At 41.6% G+C, this 17,631-nt stretch overlaps 3 protein-coding genes, 1 long non-coding RNA gene and 1 other non-coding gene across 10 annotated transcripts; 2 read left to right on the top strand and 3 right to left on the bottom strand.

Moving 5' to 3' along the window:
- Positions 1 to 263: 263 nt before the first annotated feature.
- Positions 264 to 3,920, bottom strand: LOC129581402 (uncharacterized). The gene is made up of 12 exons (XR_008689506.1): positions 3,660 to 3,920; positions 3,085 to 3,136; positions 2,823 to 2,891; positions 2,528 to 2,595; positions 2,239 to 2,292; positions 1,998 to 2,042; positions 1,768 to 1,819; positions 1,529 to 1,577; positions 1,287 to 1,329; positions 1,062 to 1,115; positions 789 to 840; positions 264 to 580 (listed from the first exon to the last, which is right to left on the bottom strand). It is a non-coding gene; the product is annotated as an uncharacterized LOC129581402 (long non-coding RNA).
- Positions 3,921 to 6,507: 2,587 nt separating this feature from the next.
- Positions 6,508 to 11,208, top strand: LOC129581400 (la-related protein 7-like). 6 transcript variants are annotated; one of them, XM_055472432.1, is made up of 8 exons: positions 6,508 to 6,555; positions 8,331 to 8,439; positions 8,698 to 8,776; positions 9,025 to 9,125; positions 9,325 to 9,408; positions 9,469 to 9,633; positions 9,880 to 10,827; positions 10,891 to 11,208. In XM_055472432.1, exons 2-8 carry the CDS (start codon positions 8,383 to 8,385, stop codon positions 10,969 to 10,971), a joined length of 1,515 nt encoding a protein of 504 aa, XP_055328407.1. In that variant the 5' UTR covers positions 6,508 to 6,555; positions 8,331 to 8,382; the 3' UTR covers positions 10,972 to 11,208. The 6 variants fall into 6 exon arrangements, with proteins under 6 accessions (XP_055328407.1, XP_055328408.1, XP_055328409.1 ...); XM_055472433.1 differs by lacking the exon at positions 6,508 to 6,555 and adding an exon at positions 6,563 to 6,898; XM_055472434.1 differs by lacking the exon at positions 6,508 to 6,555 and adding an exon at positions 6,956 to 7,845.
- Trnag-gcc (transfer RNA glycine (anticodon GCC)) lies at positions 7,298 to 7,368 on the bottom strand. Its single transcript has one exon. It is a non-coding gene; the product is annotated as a tRNA-Gly (tRNA).
- Positions 11,209 to 11,920: 712 nt separating the features above from the next.
- On the bottom strand, positions 11,921 to 13,393 carry LOC129581110 (phosphomannomutase 2-like). The gene has a single exon (XM_055472000.1). The coding sequence runs from the start codon at positions 12,838 to 12,840 to the stop codon at positions 12,082 to 12,084; it is 759 nt and encodes a 252-aa protein (XP_055327975.1). The 5' UTR covers positions 12,841 to 13,393; the 3' UTR covers positions 11,921 to 12,081.
- LOC129581108 (zinc finger protein 28-like) lies at positions 13,314 to 17,257 on the top strand. Its single transcript, XM_055471999.1, has 5 exons — positions 13,314 to 13,666; positions 13,770 to 13,965; positions 15,647 to 16,208; positions 16,271 to 16,473; positions 16,546 to 17,257. Exons 3-5 carry the CDS (start codon positions 15,670 to 15,672, stop codon positions 16,947 to 16,949), a joined length of 1,146 nt encoding a protein of 381 aa, XP_055327974.1. The 5' UTR covers positions 13,314 to 13,666; positions 13,770 to 13,965; positions 15,647 to 15,669; the 3' UTR covers positions 16,950 to 17,257.
- Positions 17,258 to 17,631: the final 374 nt, after the last annotated feature.

The following is a 17,631-nucleotide window of genomic DNA, read 5'->3' on the forward strand; positions in this document are numbered from 1 at the left end:
TACTTATTAGTGGTCAGGTTATACAGTACTCATGGTCAGTCCTTATCATCGTATACGAGTTACTGACGCACACAAAGCTCTGCCAAACCAGCGCTGCGGCACTCCGATCCACGGAATCATCGGTGCGGTAGGAAAATCTGATCCGAAATTCCCGAAAGAGCCACTTTGGGAGTAAGGATACGCCACAACGTATGCCATGACAAAAACCAGTTCTAATCCCATAAACATCATCGCGCCGGTCAGCATTCTCACTAGGCTCCTCATTGTTAGAAATTACGTAAAACTTTAATGAGATTTTCACCGACAAAAGATGATCACAAGGCCACAATGTTCAAATGTCAACCTGGTCAAACCCTTGTTCAAAATGAACGTCTAAACTCAAACAAGCTGAAGCAACGTTCTGCCATCTCATCATGTCCGAAAAAAAAACATAAGCGGAAGATAAACACAACCGACGTACCAGTATTCAAAATATCACTCAAGCTCGAAAACTATTCGTGAATCGCGGCATATTTCCTCATGCGCGGCAGATCAGACAGTGCTCAATACTCCATGCTCTAACCGAACAGCATCTTCGCACCTAAAAGGCCAAACAGACAATAAATCATAAGCATCACCGATGAGCAAATTGCCTATGAACAAAAGTAGGATGGATACTGATTAATACGGCCACTTCAGAAAGACTAATCGAAGTAATCATCTGCTTCAGTTGTCCCTATCTTTTTCATCATTTGCTGTTAACCCTTGTTCCTGCAAGAAACTGTCGGCCATTTATAAATAAAACTTACGGATAGTAGCAGACACGATCACCGACAGTTGCCCGTAATTCCGAACATCGCCCTGAAATGTGCTATAATTTAATGAACTTCGATACGCTGAAATTTTACAACTACCGAGTGCAAAACTATGTATTTGTTCTCAGACAGCCAAGGAACGGTATTTTGGATAATCTACACTGAGCATGTTCAGCTGGCAGAATCATTTTTGTCATCATGATTTTCTAGTCTCACAAAAAAAGCTAAGTAACCTAGCAAATTCGCTTCCTGTATCACATGACGTACCGTTCTTCCAATTAGAATGTATATTTCCGTTTATGGCTAGAAATCCGCCGTAATCTAGAACATAATTTTCTATCATAAAGACTTCCACCAAAAAACGATAATTTTTTCGATTGATACGCTCCAAAAGGGTTCAGTACGGGTCATGTTGTAATCAGTATTTATAAGTGAGACTCCCGATATCATCACTATCAACTGGCACATTTAATTTAGTCCTATCCAATTTACCAAATGAATCCATTCGACCAGCGACCCACTTCAACCACCACGGCTGAAAACAGAACTAATAAGCTTATTTTGGAATGCTAAATAAAGATATTCAGAAGAGTTTTCAGTGAATTCAGAACAAACTCATGCAGCATATACAGACTCAGTATCGGTGTTGACGTTAAATAAAACAAATCATCATGTTAACCAGGCAGAACGAAGGGAGATAACTGTGGTTTAGAAACTGCAAACGTCCGTCGTACCTGCCGACTTTTGCACGCTCCACTGTGCCGGACCGGGTTCGGCGGCAGCCTGCAAATATTCATTGTCTTAAAGAATTTGCGAAATAAATTTCTTTCAACATCATCATTTTAAACAGGTATCATTCAAACTTATTGGTGGTAAGTTGAAGTCTCGTCATGCCGTATCAAGAGTAGCAAATAGATGTAATCACTTTACCAGGAATACACAGAAAGTACTGCAACAATAAGTTCGTATTTACCATCGGTAAGTGTTTTCCGACTTGGCTGCTCATTTCCCATTTGGCGTATAAACTGCAGGAAAATCAAACAGTAAGATAAGGAAGTTCGATTTTAATTCCCCGTATTATTTCTGATTTCCCTCAGAGACCTAAGTACCAGTGGAAATCATTTTGCTTTGCAGCAATCCCAGAAATGTATCAGCACTAGGATAATGAAAGTTCGAACAAATAAATTATACGTATAAATTTACCTTTCAATCATAACCCCTTTGTTTAACAATTCCCGGTGAGGTCATCTGAAAATAAATACGCATGAACTAAACAGTCATACTGGAAAGAAAAAAGTCCAAATAATTTGTACTGGCATTTCATGATTTCAGATAGAGCTAATATGATTTTGTTATCATCATGTTCTATGTGAGCTGGTATCTCATCAAATCAGGAAGTCAATTTAAATGCAAGATGACCATTAAACTTTTCCTGTGAGCTTACCAAAGGGAAGACTTCCAATTTTGAGTGCCGTTAAACCATACCAACGAAAGAAATCTACAACCAGGAAAACAAGCCAAATCAGTACTTATGTTCTTTATGGCACAAAAAAATCTTTACGGGAGCTTTGACACGCTTTTCAGTTAGGCAAACAGTTTTTTGTCACAATGAATCTCAAAGGTGTCCTAAGAAATATCATCATAAAACAAAGCGCTTCTTTTACAGCTTCTTCCACAACCCGACAGTTTCAACAGCTTTATAATTTTTATAAACTAATCATACTAACACTTACGATTGTAGTTTCACTTCTCTCGTCGGAGTAAAGTCTTCATCTTCCCATGTCGCAGCAAATTAATCGACCTGTAAATCGTAATCATAAAAATTCGGCAACAACCATACTCAATTAAGACAAGTACTCAACGACAGTGAAACTGAATTTGAAGTCAGACAGTACGAATACAAATTTTCTTGTCTGTTATCACGGCGAATCAAAAGGTGTCCTAAGATTTGTCATCATTCTTCGAGAGTCGGCTTGTACTCCAAAGCTTATAAGCACTGTTATACTACCTACATCACCTACCACTTACCAGTAATCAGACTCATGAATTACTGTCCAACAGACTTGCAGGTCTTCAAGCTAGATCGTTTTCGCCTCTCTGAAACAAAAATAAAATCGTAAACTATAAATGCATCTCAAAAAATCCGGGACATGGCAATCTAAATTTAGCAATTTCATCAGAGAGGGCAAGTTATTGTCGTCAAAAAACCTAGGTAACGTAAACTAATCATCACTTCTGAGACTTCTCATTGACTGCTCAAACTTTCTCGACAAGAACTGCGAAAACTCACCGGTCCGAGCAGCTCCTCGCAGACATGTCCAAGGTTCGCCAAGTTCTTCAGTCTGAAATTATTTCGTAGAGATCAGGTTTCTCGTCAAAACCGTGCATGCCATGTTATCACTTTTAAAATAAATCTTGAAAAACCGAGGCAGACATACATGAGAAATAATCAAACTGTAAAACGGACGGAGTAGCACTAGTCTTATTTGAGAAACTCAACCCACACGATCAAACTTTCAAGCGGTCCCCCGCTACCGGCATATTACGCAATTTTTTCGTTTATTTTCTGGTAAGAAGCTTGCATTAGTGATGAACTGCTTTCCTGCTGTCAGGCGCACCAATGTCATTTCAAAATATAGTACTTAATTCAAACTCGAAATCATTAAATGATTAAATGCTATAAATTATGTAATATGGGAAACCGTCAGAGATCTTGGTGGAAGGTCGTCAAAATGCACTCTGTGCATTCAGAGTCCAGATCTGTTTCATCACCCCAGTTCCCCGAATTATTAAATCTTTTAAACCCATTACATCAGCAACAGCAGCAACCACTACGCCTATCATTAAAATCGTTTTCGTCCATACCTATCACTACGGACTACGGAGTACGGATCACTTTGCCGGTGAAGTTCCCGTCGCGACTATCAGCGCACTGTAGGACGGCAGACCATCCATCACGGACATGTTCTTTCAAACCAAACCGCAATTCAAGAAATTCCAGTCGGAGGGCAAAACAGAAACCCGAAAAAGATTTCGCAACTCAAGAACTACAAAATTCAAGAACTTCCTCAGAAATTCGGTACAAAACTTGAAAAACCTGAAAATCATCACAATTCACAACTTGAACCTGGAGTTTCAAGTTTAAATACAGTGCGCCGTACGGTAGGTAACTAGGTACATAGCTACTAGCGACTTCGCATACTCGAATCGACGCGGACCGCGAGTGCAGTACTTACTGGAAGAGAGAACTCAGAGAAGCACTTGCCGCGAGTCGAATCATGTTTGGTGTCAATGCCGAAGCAAATCCCGCCATGGTCCACATGGTGGTCCCATACCATTAGATATTTTGGTTTTGATTTTTTATTAACTTTTTTGGAAATGGCTATCCTCAAAACCCTGGCATCACAATTGGCTATTGACTATTGTCAGCACCTTTCACCTCGTTTTGGCTGTTCGCACCACTTTTCAAGTGAATTTTTCACACCACTTTTGGCTTTTCCCCGGCCACAAAAAAAACAAAAAGCAGTTAAATGCAATAAAAAAGGGGGAATAAATTCCGAATAGTCAAAACAGGGGTGCGAAGATAGCGACAATAGTCCAAAGTGGTGTTAGAATTCCTTTCAAAAAAGTGGTGGGAATAGCCATAACGGGGTGCGAGATGGTGGGATTAGCCACACCCTAATTTTTTGCGTGTCCGAACATTTCGGCATAGGACATTTCGGCATAAGACATTTCGGCATGAGGGCATTTCGGCATGCGAATATTTCTGCTGTTTTCTAACGTTTTCTTATGAATTCTTATATCTTAGGTTTTCTTAGGCTTTCTTGGGTTTTCTTTGGTTTCTTAGGCTTTCTTAGGTTTCTTGGGTTCTTAGGATTCTTATGCTTTCTTAGGTTTTTGTAGAGTTACTTAGTTTATAAAATCCTCGCGTTTTTTAAATATGATTTTGCAAGTTTTCTAATGTATCTCATGCAAACCTACGTTTTCTTATTTTTATAAGGTTTCGGTTTTGCATGTTTGGCATGTTTTAGGTTTACTAGGTTTTAGGCCTTCTGAAGTTTTAGTTTTTTTTTAAATTCTATGGATTTTTTCTTAACTTTCTTAACTTGGATAAAATCGGCTTATAGGTTTCTTACCATGGTCATAATGTTATTAGCACAAGCCAGTTACAACGCATGAGTTTTACAACAAAAACAGCATTACAGTTACAATCTAATTTATCCGCTCCTTCCGCCATGGTCAGGTATTATGATACTATTATCATTATAAACATTTTATGCCGAAATGTCCTTATGCCGAATTGTCCTTATGCCGAAATGTCCATATGCCGAAATGTCTTATGCCGAAGTGTCCAATGCCGAAATGTCCCTATGCCGAAATGTCGGTACGCCATTTTTGTGAAGATGTTATAAAATTCAAACAATAGTCTGTTACATAGCGCTGACTTTTTTTAAAAGTCGCTGAGAAGACTGCCCGAATCAAAGTCCATTGAGATAACGCAAAACAACCACTACCGTGATAACACATGAACTGTTATGACGGCAGCTGTGAACGCGAAGTAAAAACACGTACTAGACATCTAAGTGGAGCAAGCTGGCATCGATGGTGAGTGCAGTGCCGAAATAAAAAGCTACTCGGGAGTAGGTTTTCATTTCGGCATAACGTTTACAACAGTGATGTCCCGTTTTTTTCACGGGCTCGGTAAATCACGGGAAATTCCCGCACCCCGCACCCGCTTTTGGCTCGGAAGCGGTAGCGGGAGGCTTTCTGCTCGGATCGGGTGCGGTCGGGAATAAAGCCTGATTAGTATACCCGCCCGCTACTCGGGAAAACACGGGATTTCTTAGAATTAAAAAAATTTTATAGAATTTCTAGCAATTTTCGCAGCCAAAAAGTGCGTCAGCTTCGCGCTTCGCGCGAAAGTTGGTGTCTTAGGGTGGGTCTCAGATTCAAAGCGCATCTAGCTGCGATACAGCGACTCCAGTCTCCTCGCGAGGTGGCATCGAGTATCGTATCTGTAACCGTGGCCACGGATACAGCGGCACCGGCCATCATTTCGGAAACCAATTTCGGAAACCGTTCATTTCGGAAACGTTCACTTCGGAAACCAATTTCGGAAACCGTTCATTTCGGAAACGTTCACTTCGGAAACCATTAATTTCGGAAATCACAAATTTCCGAAATAATCAAGAAACAAAAGAAAACATAATAAGAATAACAAAAGAATTCATAAAAAAATAATACAGTAACTCAAGGAAGCATAAAAATCTAAGAAAAGTTTAGAAAATAAGAAAACCTAATAAAACTTAAGAAAAAATAGGAATAACAAAAGAAAACATAAAAACGGAAGAAAACCTGAAAATACGAAACCTAAAAATACACTTGGATAATAACATAAGAAAGAAGCACGAGACAGCCTAAGCATAAGAATAGTATAAACATAAGAAAACCGAATAAAATTTTTCTGTTGTTTTCACAAAGAATGGTTTTCAAAATGAATGGTTTCCGAAATGAATGGACACCCATACGGCCACCTCGTGTGGTTGAGCTACAATGCCATAGCGAGATTTGCTTCGAATCAGAGTCCCACCCTTAGGCACTGTGCTGGATCAAAATTACAAATGTAATAAGCGGCGGCTTGCTCGTGACGGAAACGTGGGTTTCGAAAGGAAATCGAATTGTTGATGGCGATAATAATATATTTATGGCAATTCTATAATTATAATTAAGAGCCAGGCTCAGTTTTTCTGAAAAATAAAAAGTAAGATTTATCATGCAGGTGACAGCAGGTCTAGTCTTCTAAAAAATGCCTATCCGTTAAACTTTTTGCGAAACTTTATCACAAAAATTTTGTAATAAATTTGTAACAATTATGGAAATTATTGATTCATTGAAAATCGGGAATCGGAGCGGGTTGCGGGACGGTCCGAGCGCTCGGGTGCGGGAGCGGGTGCGGGAAAGTTTTTGATCGTGAAAGTGCGCTCCGGACATGAAAAACTGCAAACGGGACATCACTGGTTTACAAAGTTGTGGGTGTGCTATATTTCATATCGCCAATCCGTGCTCTTGCGCTTATCTCGGATGGACTTTGGTTTTGACGGCTAGTAAGGCAAACAGATCAACCGTCACGGCATGTAACGGACTAATATAACAGTCCAGAGACCCAGCGGCCGGCATGTCTGGATCGCATTGTAGACAGCCAATTTAATGATTCATAAATAAATGTTAAATTGTTTTTGTTTTATAAATTAATGTAGATTATAAATCGTTGAGCCAGCTATGTAGTTCTTGGGTACGGGAGCGCGGGACCATTTAGCTCTAAACTGTATGCACTGGGCAGTCGGGTGCTCTGGATTCGTACCGGTCCCCTTTTAAATTTTTTGATCAACGAACATCCAAATATTATATGCAGCATTTTGGTATTTCTGTAAATATTTGTTTGAAGAAACAGTAAAGACTACACACTTTGATTGATTCCAATCATGTAAAAAAATTTCCAAAAATGCGTTGTCCGGGAATCGAACCCGGGTCGCCCGCGTGGCAGGCGAGCATTCTACCACTGAACCAACAACGCTTGCTTCTGTTGAATACTGTGCAACAATTGACATAGTGGCAGATGCTTTTCTTTGAAATTAACCTTTCGCTGCAGTTTTTTTAAGTGTACAGTACTCGTACATTACGTTACAGTACGCTGTACAGTCATTACTCTAGAATCCTAGATTCAAGAATCGTCACACCAATAACGTCATGGTTCTGCGTTAATTATGTTTTTGAAGAAAACAGATTTATTTGCGGTGTACTACTTAACTCGCTTATTTCTAAATTTGTTTGTTTGTGAAATTATTTCGAAAAATTACGGGCCATGGGAGACGGAACTGCAAAGCTCAGTTATAAGGTTGGAAACAGCACAGCTACCGCCACAGGCCACTGAGGCCAGAAACGGATGAAAGAGTTTTTCAGGCAGCGGTTAATGAGGAAAGGCGATAATTATTAATTATCTTGTGTGTCGGTGACACTGTGTGATGGGTACAGTCCCTGATCAGGATATACTGTAAGTTATCAACAGTATCATACAGGAAGTGTTTTTGTTACTCAGGATCAGTTTGTGTATACTGTACTTACCATTAGATCGCTTACATCACTTACATCATACAATGTAATACTTTATACTTATTAAAGTTTAAAAATTTGATAAATTATTTTACTGACAAGGAGTGGCGATTAATTTGCCGCTGAGTTTTGTTTTACTGTGGTCTTTCTAACCGGAAGTCTATCCCGAACCCATACGAAGCTTCGAGCGGGTCGGTTTGATACTGCAGCGTCGCAACAAGTAGACGCCTATGGAGGGGGCTGCGGTAATCGCCGAACGGTGTGGCATTTTAGTTCCCACTTTCCTAGACTAAAAAAGTGATAGAGCTCATTTGTATTTGTGATGCTTGTGTTTGTTATTCAGTTATTGTACTGTATTGTGCATTTTTGGAGAGTTCGATGTCGCTCCTTAAAGTCTCCTTTCATACAAGTGTTATTTCTGTTTAGTTACATGGATTAACGATCTGTACTATACTCGCAATCTGTCCCAACTCGCAAGATGAGTTCTAACAAGAGTCGGAAGAGAAGTTCTCTTCTGGGGAAAATTCGCCAGCAGGTTCGTACGAGAAGAGCGTTGTTTGCTTTCTGATTTCAACTTGTTTAAATGGCATAACTACTGTACATGCAGCATGAGCATAGGGATCATAATTATTATGGTTTAATTACTTACTTTAGCGGTTTAGCCGTGTATGGTAGTACCGTTGCAGTCTTGCTGATTTACAGTCATTTACTTGCTGTACTTTACAATGTCTTTAACACTGCCACTCTACTTACAGCCTTACATCTACATTCTAGGCTGAGATTGATTTTTCAGATGGAATTTTACTTCAGTGATGCCAGTTTAAGTAAGGACCGCTTCCTGCAGGAAAAAATCAAACAGTCGGAAGATGGATGTAAGTAGGCGCTGAACAAAAGCCCCAGTTAACGTGTTGCAAGTTACAGCAACTACCTAAAAACAGTAAAATGCTCAACTTTTAACCTCCAGTTAGGTTATGTAATTCAGTATTCATTATAAATTTTAATACCTACTTAAGAGTAGTTAAGACTACAGAAGCTTGTGGGTGCCAGGCGCTTCGCTTGCCCTCTCTTTTTACGGTACGATCGTCGAGTACTAATAATTATTATGGTTTGCGCTGTACAGATGTTCCTGTATCTCTCTTCCTGTCCTTTAACAAGCTGCGATCACTGACGACAGAAGAATCTCTTATTCGAGAGGCCGTCAAGACTTCTTCTTTGCTGCAGGTAACATGATTTCTTACGCTGGCAATTAAAATCCGTTTTTTTGTAAAAACGAGAAAGAAAACATCGCCAAACGATGTGACTGAAATAATGATTCCTTCCAAATTTTCTGGCATTATTGAACTGACTTACAGGATAAAAAAAAATATTTATATATTTCATGCTTTATTTACATTTGAGTGCAAACCTCGGGTTTCTGCAGCTTTCGGAGGATGGCTCGAAACTGAAACGCTGTGTGCCCATCAACTCGGATTTGGGACCGGTAGATGAAAGGACTCTGTATGCGGTAAGCTGATTGATTGATTAAGTCCTGCGTGATTTAATTGACAGTTTGCGGAAATTTTAGGAAAACATTCCGATGCATGCTGATCATGAGTGGCTCAAGAGTAAATTTTCCGTTTTCGGGCCAGTCCAGTACATTAGCCTCCCTAAATTTAAGGCATTAAAAACGATCAAAGGGTTTGCCTTTATCGAATTTGACAGTCCTGCTGCGGTTCAACGTGCCTGCGAAGTAAGTGGGAAGATAGATCTTTTTGCATCACTACTCGTGCCGGAACGGATATTACGTACAAAACAACATCAACGATAAGTACTAGAAGTATGCCGAAAGACAGTAAAGCACATGTTAATCAAAGTAACGTTTTAGTGTAAAATTACTAGTAGTTTTAATTAGTACTCGTAAGGGTACATTTAAGTTTTGCAGAAAATTTGTCCGTTTAAGGGGATGAGGCTTCAGCTTGTTTGGTTTTGACTTCAGTATTTTGCTCTTCCTTCCGCTGATTCTCAGCCAATGTTTGCTAAAGAAGCCGACTTGCCGAGCGTTCCCATTGTGACTATTCAGGATTTCGACGAGGACGAAATATCTGCCGCACATGGAACGAAACGCCGACACGACGATGTGGACACGGAAACTCCGGCTCTCCTTCCATCTAATGTTTCCGCAGAGTCAAAGCGTCACGAAGGTGAAGTTCCAGTCGCTCCTAAACCGATGTACCGGTTGCAGACAAAACCCAAAGGAGCACCTAGCAAACCCAATGCTCCTATCCTTGATCTCCGTCCTTTGAAAGTGATGCCCAAAACCCAGTGGATGGAATTGAAGAAGCGCTACCTGGATCTGCAGAAAGCCAGCTATCGTGCCATCAAACAGAAACTCAACATGCTTAACGTTGGGGATGATGATCAGTCAGAAAGTAACGGAATGAAAGATGATGTTGACCTAATGATGGATAGCGACGATGACGAGATGTCGGAAGTGTCGGTGGATAAGGTCAAACCGCAGTCGCCGCACAGGAGAGTGCAAGCACAAAAGAGGCCGCAGAAACTGAGTGCTCCCACCAATTCCCCTGTTAAATCGACGGAGAAGAGTGTTAACCAGGTGCTCGGTGCCATTCTGCACTGGACCCTGTCCACTCCGATGGAAGACCGGAAAAAGTTAATTCAAGATGTTCGCACCATCAAACATGTGGAATTTGTGGATGTGCAGAACCCTACGGAGGTTATTGTGCGATGTGCTACCGCCGAGGGTGCTAAGGAAGTTCGAGAGGAATTAATGAAGCGGGATAGTGGAAATGTGATCCGAATTCTTGAGGGTGACGAAGAGAAGGCCTACTGGACAAAGATTGAAAGTGATATGAAGAAGCGCAGTGTCATGGGAAAGCAGCGACGCGGAAAGGCTAAGGTACGCGACGGCACTGCTCAGTCTGACGTAAGTTGCGGCTGATAAATGGGGAGCATTCATTGGCTTTGTTTTCATACGGTTGTATTGTAGGTTGTGGCCAATGCTGAAGAAGAAATGGAGAGTGTGGTGAAGGGAAACATTCACAACCGGCTTCATATAAAATTTGAGTAGGCGCCTATCGTTTCCTGTTTTTGGGAATGGCAGCACGCCTGGCTATGGGTGTGACGTACAATTGCCATTATTGCAATCTGTAAATACGGTACAAGGGTACTTTAGTGTTGATTTGTTAAAGAAGTTGTTTCAGTAAGTTGATGCCTTGATGGTGATTGTTGGTTTTGCTTTTACGACGGATTGACCTACAGGAAAGTCGACTTTGCTGCTAAAAGTTTTGATAAATTGTTAATGAGATGCCGGTACGTTGATTAATTGTAGTCGCGGTACGTTGATTGCGGCTTATGTTCTGTATAAGTTGAAGCTACAAAAATTGCGCGTGGTTCACCAGGCGTTTTACTGTAGAAGCATAATTCTCTATGTTAGAAGTACCGATTAAGTTTACCACTTGACACCTCGAAAAGTTTTTGTAAAGCATATTTCAGAACTGGACAAATCAATAGTTCCACAATGGAACTTCCACTGCTTTAATGAATTTAACATATAGATATACTAGTACAATGCGCATGGTTTTAAGTACCTTATCTACCTATAACCTATTAATCGTAAATTCCATCAATACTGTTTAGCAGATTAACGATAAGTACTAATCTAACGATAAATACTGTATTTATCTAACGATAAATATCTAACGATAAATACTAATCTAACGAGTACTTTCTTACAAGAGTTTAGGTTTCTACCCACAAGAGCAAGCAACGCGGTAGAAATTTTTTTTCTGCTATTACTTCGTTCTTTGCTTCCCGTTAATAGTTGTCTTTTCCCGATCTTCTCACTCGGTTGTGTTTGGCAGTAATATAGATATTAAATATAAAGGAGCGCCGTCTCGTAACACTATAATGCACAGAGGTCGATGACAAAACTCATATCGCATTATGTCGGTACAGTGAGCACACTCAGCATGTAGGCGCTCTACTATCTATCGCTTTCTGGAAACACTGACAGGAAGTACAGTACGTTATTTATTAAAATTTTTTGTGCAAAGGCACTCTGCTGCGAAGGAAAAAATTGCGAAAAACAATATAAAATGTAACTTTTGTCACGCTGACGTCTGCAGAACAACTTAAATAACAGCGGAAGGAATGCCATGAAAATCATTAGCACATCAATTTATCCGAAAAGTTGCGACACCTGCTTGACAGTGTCTTCCGGCGACGTCACCGTATGCCCCACCGTCCTCGCATCTTCAAAAATCTCATGGTCATTTCCTCCAGGCATGGTTTTATCGCCAAAAAAGTGGATGATCTTGAATCCGTCCTTTTCCAAATGCCGCAAACAGTACGTCTTATCCCAACCCTTGGGAAACACGTCGATACTGATTTGTCCACCGATACTGAACACCAATCCCAAATCAGAAAATTTCGCACGGAAGTCATCAATCATGGTCTGTCGTATCTTGTGCTCCTTGTCGTACTCCACAAATGCATCCCGTTCCGCCTGTGAACAGGAACGCCCTACAGGGCACACATTCAGCATGCCTTTGCGGAATTCGATGAATGTTCCGCGCTTGAGTGGCAGACGGATTTTAGAAAGATACGCCAGTGCATAGTTGATAAAGTCCTGCAGTACTTCTTCGCCAAAGTGTTTCTGCAGGGATTCTTCGTGGATGAGTTGGCCATTCTTGAAGGCCACGAGGCCGTTCTCGGAAAAGCAGTAATCGAAGCGCATGGCTTCCTCCATTCCACCCATCTGTTCGGCGATCTTGGCCAGATCGGAGCCTCCAACTAAACCTACGTGCACTTTCTGCTGCAGATTCTCCAGGAAGTTCTTCGTCGTCGCCGTAATGCAATTGCGCGGCTTCGTCAGTGTCCCGTCCACGTCGAACAGGCAGATAACGTCACACGGACGGTCTAACATTTTGGGAATCATAGCGCGTCTTAGAACACGGGAGAGGAATGCCAAAGTTGTTGCAGAACTTCTAACAATTAATTTTAAGCAATTGCTGCGGTGTTGCAGCACGGTGAGATGCACAATACAATGCAACCAAAACAGACCGACAGCGCTGCTGATCACAAATTACTGCGCAGGAAGCAAACCTGACACAATTATTCAAACTGAAATTGAAAACTATAGGCCGATTTAGAAGTTTTCTGGCAAAACTTTTATACGAAAAAATTCAAAAAAATAAATCATGACACCATACCAGAATTATCGGTAATTTGCTTGCCAAAATTAAAAAACGCTTTGAAAATTTTCACGCTTTTATGTGACTTGAGCGACACGAAGTCACTGCGACGTGGCAGTATGGTGACTCGGTGCGGATACAAAGTAGATGCAAGCAAGCGTGCAAACGTACAAATTTCTTCGCCGGAAAATGACGACGAAATTAGAACATACATATCTTCGGCATTTCGGTGCGTTGTTTACACCGACGCCAGACATCGATCGATACAATCGCAAACGCGGCGACAGACTCGAAAATAATTATGAACCATGCGATATTTTTATGAGACTACTCTATGTGATGCAAAGTGGAGCCACATGTAATTCGAGATAGAACGCGAAGGTCTACGCCGCATACACACATTTGCAAAACCCATACGGCGCTGTTTGTTGCATAATCGCGCGCAATTAGGTTTTCGTTAATTTTTAACGAGAAGTACTCCTCTCTGGCACTGTTAAATTGCTAACTGCACCTGTATATTACATAATTATTTTGATGTTGACGTCCAACTGCTTCACGACTGAATATACTGTACGTATGGAAGGTTACAACTATGAACCATCGCCTGATTTCCTAATGTATCTATTTTACAACTGATCGAGGAACCAACGGAAGACACTGCATTTTTGTACAGGTTTTTTCTATGCTGATGTGTTAAGCGATTCTTCTTTTCGCCTTCGCGCGAAATATTTGCCACACCGTTTCCGTACCAGATCTTGTCAAATCAGAACGAAAGCCAAACAGCTGAACTAGTGACGTCAGAACGCCACTGCTGTCGTCTGCATTGCCCAAAGTACCGCCTCTTAAGTGACCATGATTTCCGGCAAATTGTAAGTAATCTGGAATGTGTTAAATTGTGGAATAAGTATAAATTATACTTTAGTGTCAAGTGTCACCGCTGGAAGGCTGCGAGAAGGACCAGTTTGTTAATCAAACGTCGAAAATGTTAATGTATACTCCATGATCCTTACAGTCGTTGCATGAGATAATAATGAAATCATGGAACGATCACCATGAAAATGGGGAATATCACTAATACGGGATAGCTAATGCTAACCTATGTTACCTCGGATTACAGTATTTATTAGTATTATATAAGTATTCATTACGATACGGACCATAAGATCGTGATACGAAAGTCTCTCATTAAAAGCTATTTTCTAGCGAATTTCACAGTCAGTGTGAAAATGTGGCTATTAGCCGTAATCACTTCGTGATGAGCTATCATGCAGTTATAAACGCAGTTTATTAATTGTTGCTGTTTCTAAGCCGATGTCATTATTTTTTTACTGTACCAGGATATTTGTAGACGGAATAAGGACTATTAGCAAGTAAGGAGTAAAGACGTAAACAACTTTCGAAGTGAACTCTCATGCAGTGCATGCACAACAGTATGACGTGAATTGCTACGGTACGAGTACGTATGTATTGTAAAATTACTACTTTGTAATACGCCAGTTTCCGACAGTTAGGCTTAATTGTTCGAGACCGTTTTCCTTTAACCTGATCGAGAATAGTTTTAATCTTTTAAGTAATTGTTTTATGCAAAACCAGTCCGGCATTATGTGAATAGCGCTAGCTGTGATCCGACAGGAATGAGCTTTCCTTTGCTGACCACCGGTGTGGCGCAGCGGTGCTGACCATGAATGAAAAGGTCACTCGATCTGTATATCGTACATTTGAATAATCACCGCCGCCGCGGTAACAGTGAAACCTGCCTGCTGCAATATAAAAACGCATAAAACGAACTGTACTCTTAAGAGAATTTTAGTGATTTCTGGAAAACTGCAGTGCTGTCAGTATAATAACGTCTTTTTTGCACAATTTGGAGAAGTAAAGCACCCAGGACGAGATGCACTCTAACAGTAGCTCTAAAATTCTCGGCGTAAAACTGCTACGGGTACCCGGTAGTGGTACACACTTGTAAAATGTAGCTAATCATCGGAAGTCAACGCGTTGTCAGCGTTAATTGTTTTCAGCTCAATCGTCATGTTTATGGGTTATGCGAAGTGTTTCGCAGAACAAAAGGCAGGGATGCTCGAAGTGGATGTAGCGTTTTCCACACCAAGTCAGCTTTTTTGTAGCGAAAATTCCTTCGCTGCACGCACAACAATGATAACGATTAACGAGTGCTGCAGGACAGCTGGAAGTTTTTACTTAAAACACTGTACGGTGCAACCGTTGTACGTTTGTTGTCTCAAGTCATACTCCACGTCAAGTGCAGTGGTTCTGCTTGCGCATTACATTTTCCACATGATGCCTTGATATGTGTTTCACAAATCCGGTTCATAGGTCTATACCACAGGGACAAACATACGGTGTGGCTGCCTGTGTTTTTCCGGCGTTTTGTTCACTCGCCTTAATATTCTCACTAGAGAATATCGCTGCCAGTCGAGTTGTTTGTTGAGAGAAACTTCCCGTGCATGGCTTAACATGTAGATTGTACACACTGATTAGATGGTTCTCTCTTTTAATTTTTATCTTTCTTGACCATTATAAATTGACTTGCAGCACACTGTCAGCAGCGGTGAAGAATGTCGCTGCAGTCCAGTGAATTGCGGGGATTTTTAACATCATTCAATGCAAAGTTTGCCAGCAGACTGACGGAGTACTACACATCTCGACATCCAGGCCAATCAGCCTTTAAAAAATACGTCCGTCCCAGCAGCAACTCCAACAACAACACCCACAATCAGAACAGCCACAGTACAAAAATGGACGACGACAAGCGGTCATCGGTCATCAAATTCGCGTGCTCCGCGGTTGATACACAGCCGTTGGATTTGTCTGTGCCCAAACCGTCAACGTCAACAAAATCCAAAAAGACCATATCACTGGCAAAGCAGCACGAACCAGTCAGCCTGTGTAAGGCAGACAGCGAGGAGAAAACGCTGACCGAAAGCCTCAGCGATGAAAAACTTGTAGGCATCAAGAAAAGCAGTAAACTCGGACAAGAATTTGAGGTGGAAAAAGCCGACGGGAGAGCGGAATGTGGATTGTGTGGCAAGTTATACGCGACCAAGAAGTGTTTGAAGATTCATCTTCGGCTGCACTACGGCATCAAACCCTACCAGTACGTTGCAGTGTCCGGCATGCAAATCGTGACCTTTCCAACGTATTTCTCTTGTTCCGTAGGTGTAGTTTCTGTCCGAAGAGTTTCGCTCAGTCCAATGTTCTGAAAGCGCACATTGCCTACCACACCGGAAGGCGGGACTGGGTGTGTGAGATCTGCAATAAAGCCTTCACACAGTCGGCACATCTGCGCACGCACAGGAAGACGCATTCGTCGCAGAAGGATTACCAGTGTCCATACTGCCAGCGGTGTTTTAGTTCCAAGCGTACGTATGCGTTATCGACAACCATTAAACTCCATATTTATTTTTGGACTCTAAAATTGCGGTCTTTTGTAGAGAGATGCGAAACTCATATTCGCCATCACACTGGCGAGCCGAATTACCGCTACGTGTGTCTGGCGTGCGACAAGTGCTTCACGCGCAGTGAATCGCTGCGCTACCACGAGAATTCCGTCCACCGGGGATTTCGGCCCTACATCTGCTCAGACAGGAGCTGCGGGAAGACATTCAGTCGGCAGTCCAGTCTCAAACGCCACATTCGCTCCGTGCACGGGCTCAAACAGGAACAGGAATCGACACCGGAAGTGGAGACTGCCACTCCGTCTGTCGTTGATGTTCCGCCGCCGGTTGGAGCCGGCAGTAATCCGCCCATTGTCCGTCCCATCTGTCACGTCGCCCCTCCGTTTTTCAACCATCTGGTGCGGTACAATTCAGCGGATGTCGACTGCAGCGGTATCTGATGGAAAAAAATTTGATTTGCTTTGGTATAATATGGAAATGCTCAACCGGAGACTGTGAGTCTACATTCGCACTGTGTTGTTTTATTGAATGTTTTCATTCTGCCACTTTCAGCATTTGGTTTTAATTTTTGCCACATAGAATTTGATGATAGCTTGTGAGGTTTCATAAGACTGTAGCAGTATATAGAAGAGGTAGATTGCTCAAGGTGCATACATTATACATACATTTTATTTGGATACAGTAAGCCGTGAATTGCCGTGGCAGCGGCTGCCAAGACTTGATCATAAATAAGAAAAACATGTGATAACGACGCTCTGCAAGTTACCCGTAGGTCGTAAATGTGATACAAAGTGTCGGTAAATAGACGATAAACAGGGCCGCGGGCTGAATGCGATGGTTGCTGTTTGTTGCACACATGCGAAGGTTGCAATGCCGGTTAAGCCCGACGACTAGCTCCTGTATCTAGTCGAAATTCTCTTGTATACGTGCGCGTCTGCAAGGTTCCGTAAACGAAAAAGTTTGACTGCCGATTGTTAAGTAGCGTTAAATGTGCTGCTGGCAACATTCGCGTTTTTCTCAGAATGACATAAACGTGTGAATGACTTCCATCTCACTGGTTTACGTTGCTTTGAATGGCCACCTGCAGATAGCGCGCGTAATAAAAATGCGATTACACTGCAA

This window comes from Paramacrobiotus metropolitanus, unplaced genomic scaffold (genome assembly GCF_019649055.1).
Source record: "Paramacrobiotus metropolitanus isolate TYO unplaced genomic scaffold, Prichtersi_v1.0 Parri_scaffold0000005, whole genome shotgun sequence".
Taxonomy (NCBI): domain Eukaryota; kingdom Metazoa; phylum Tardigrada; class Eutardigrada; order Parachela; family Macrobiotidae; genus Paramacrobiotus; species Paramacrobiotus metropolitanus.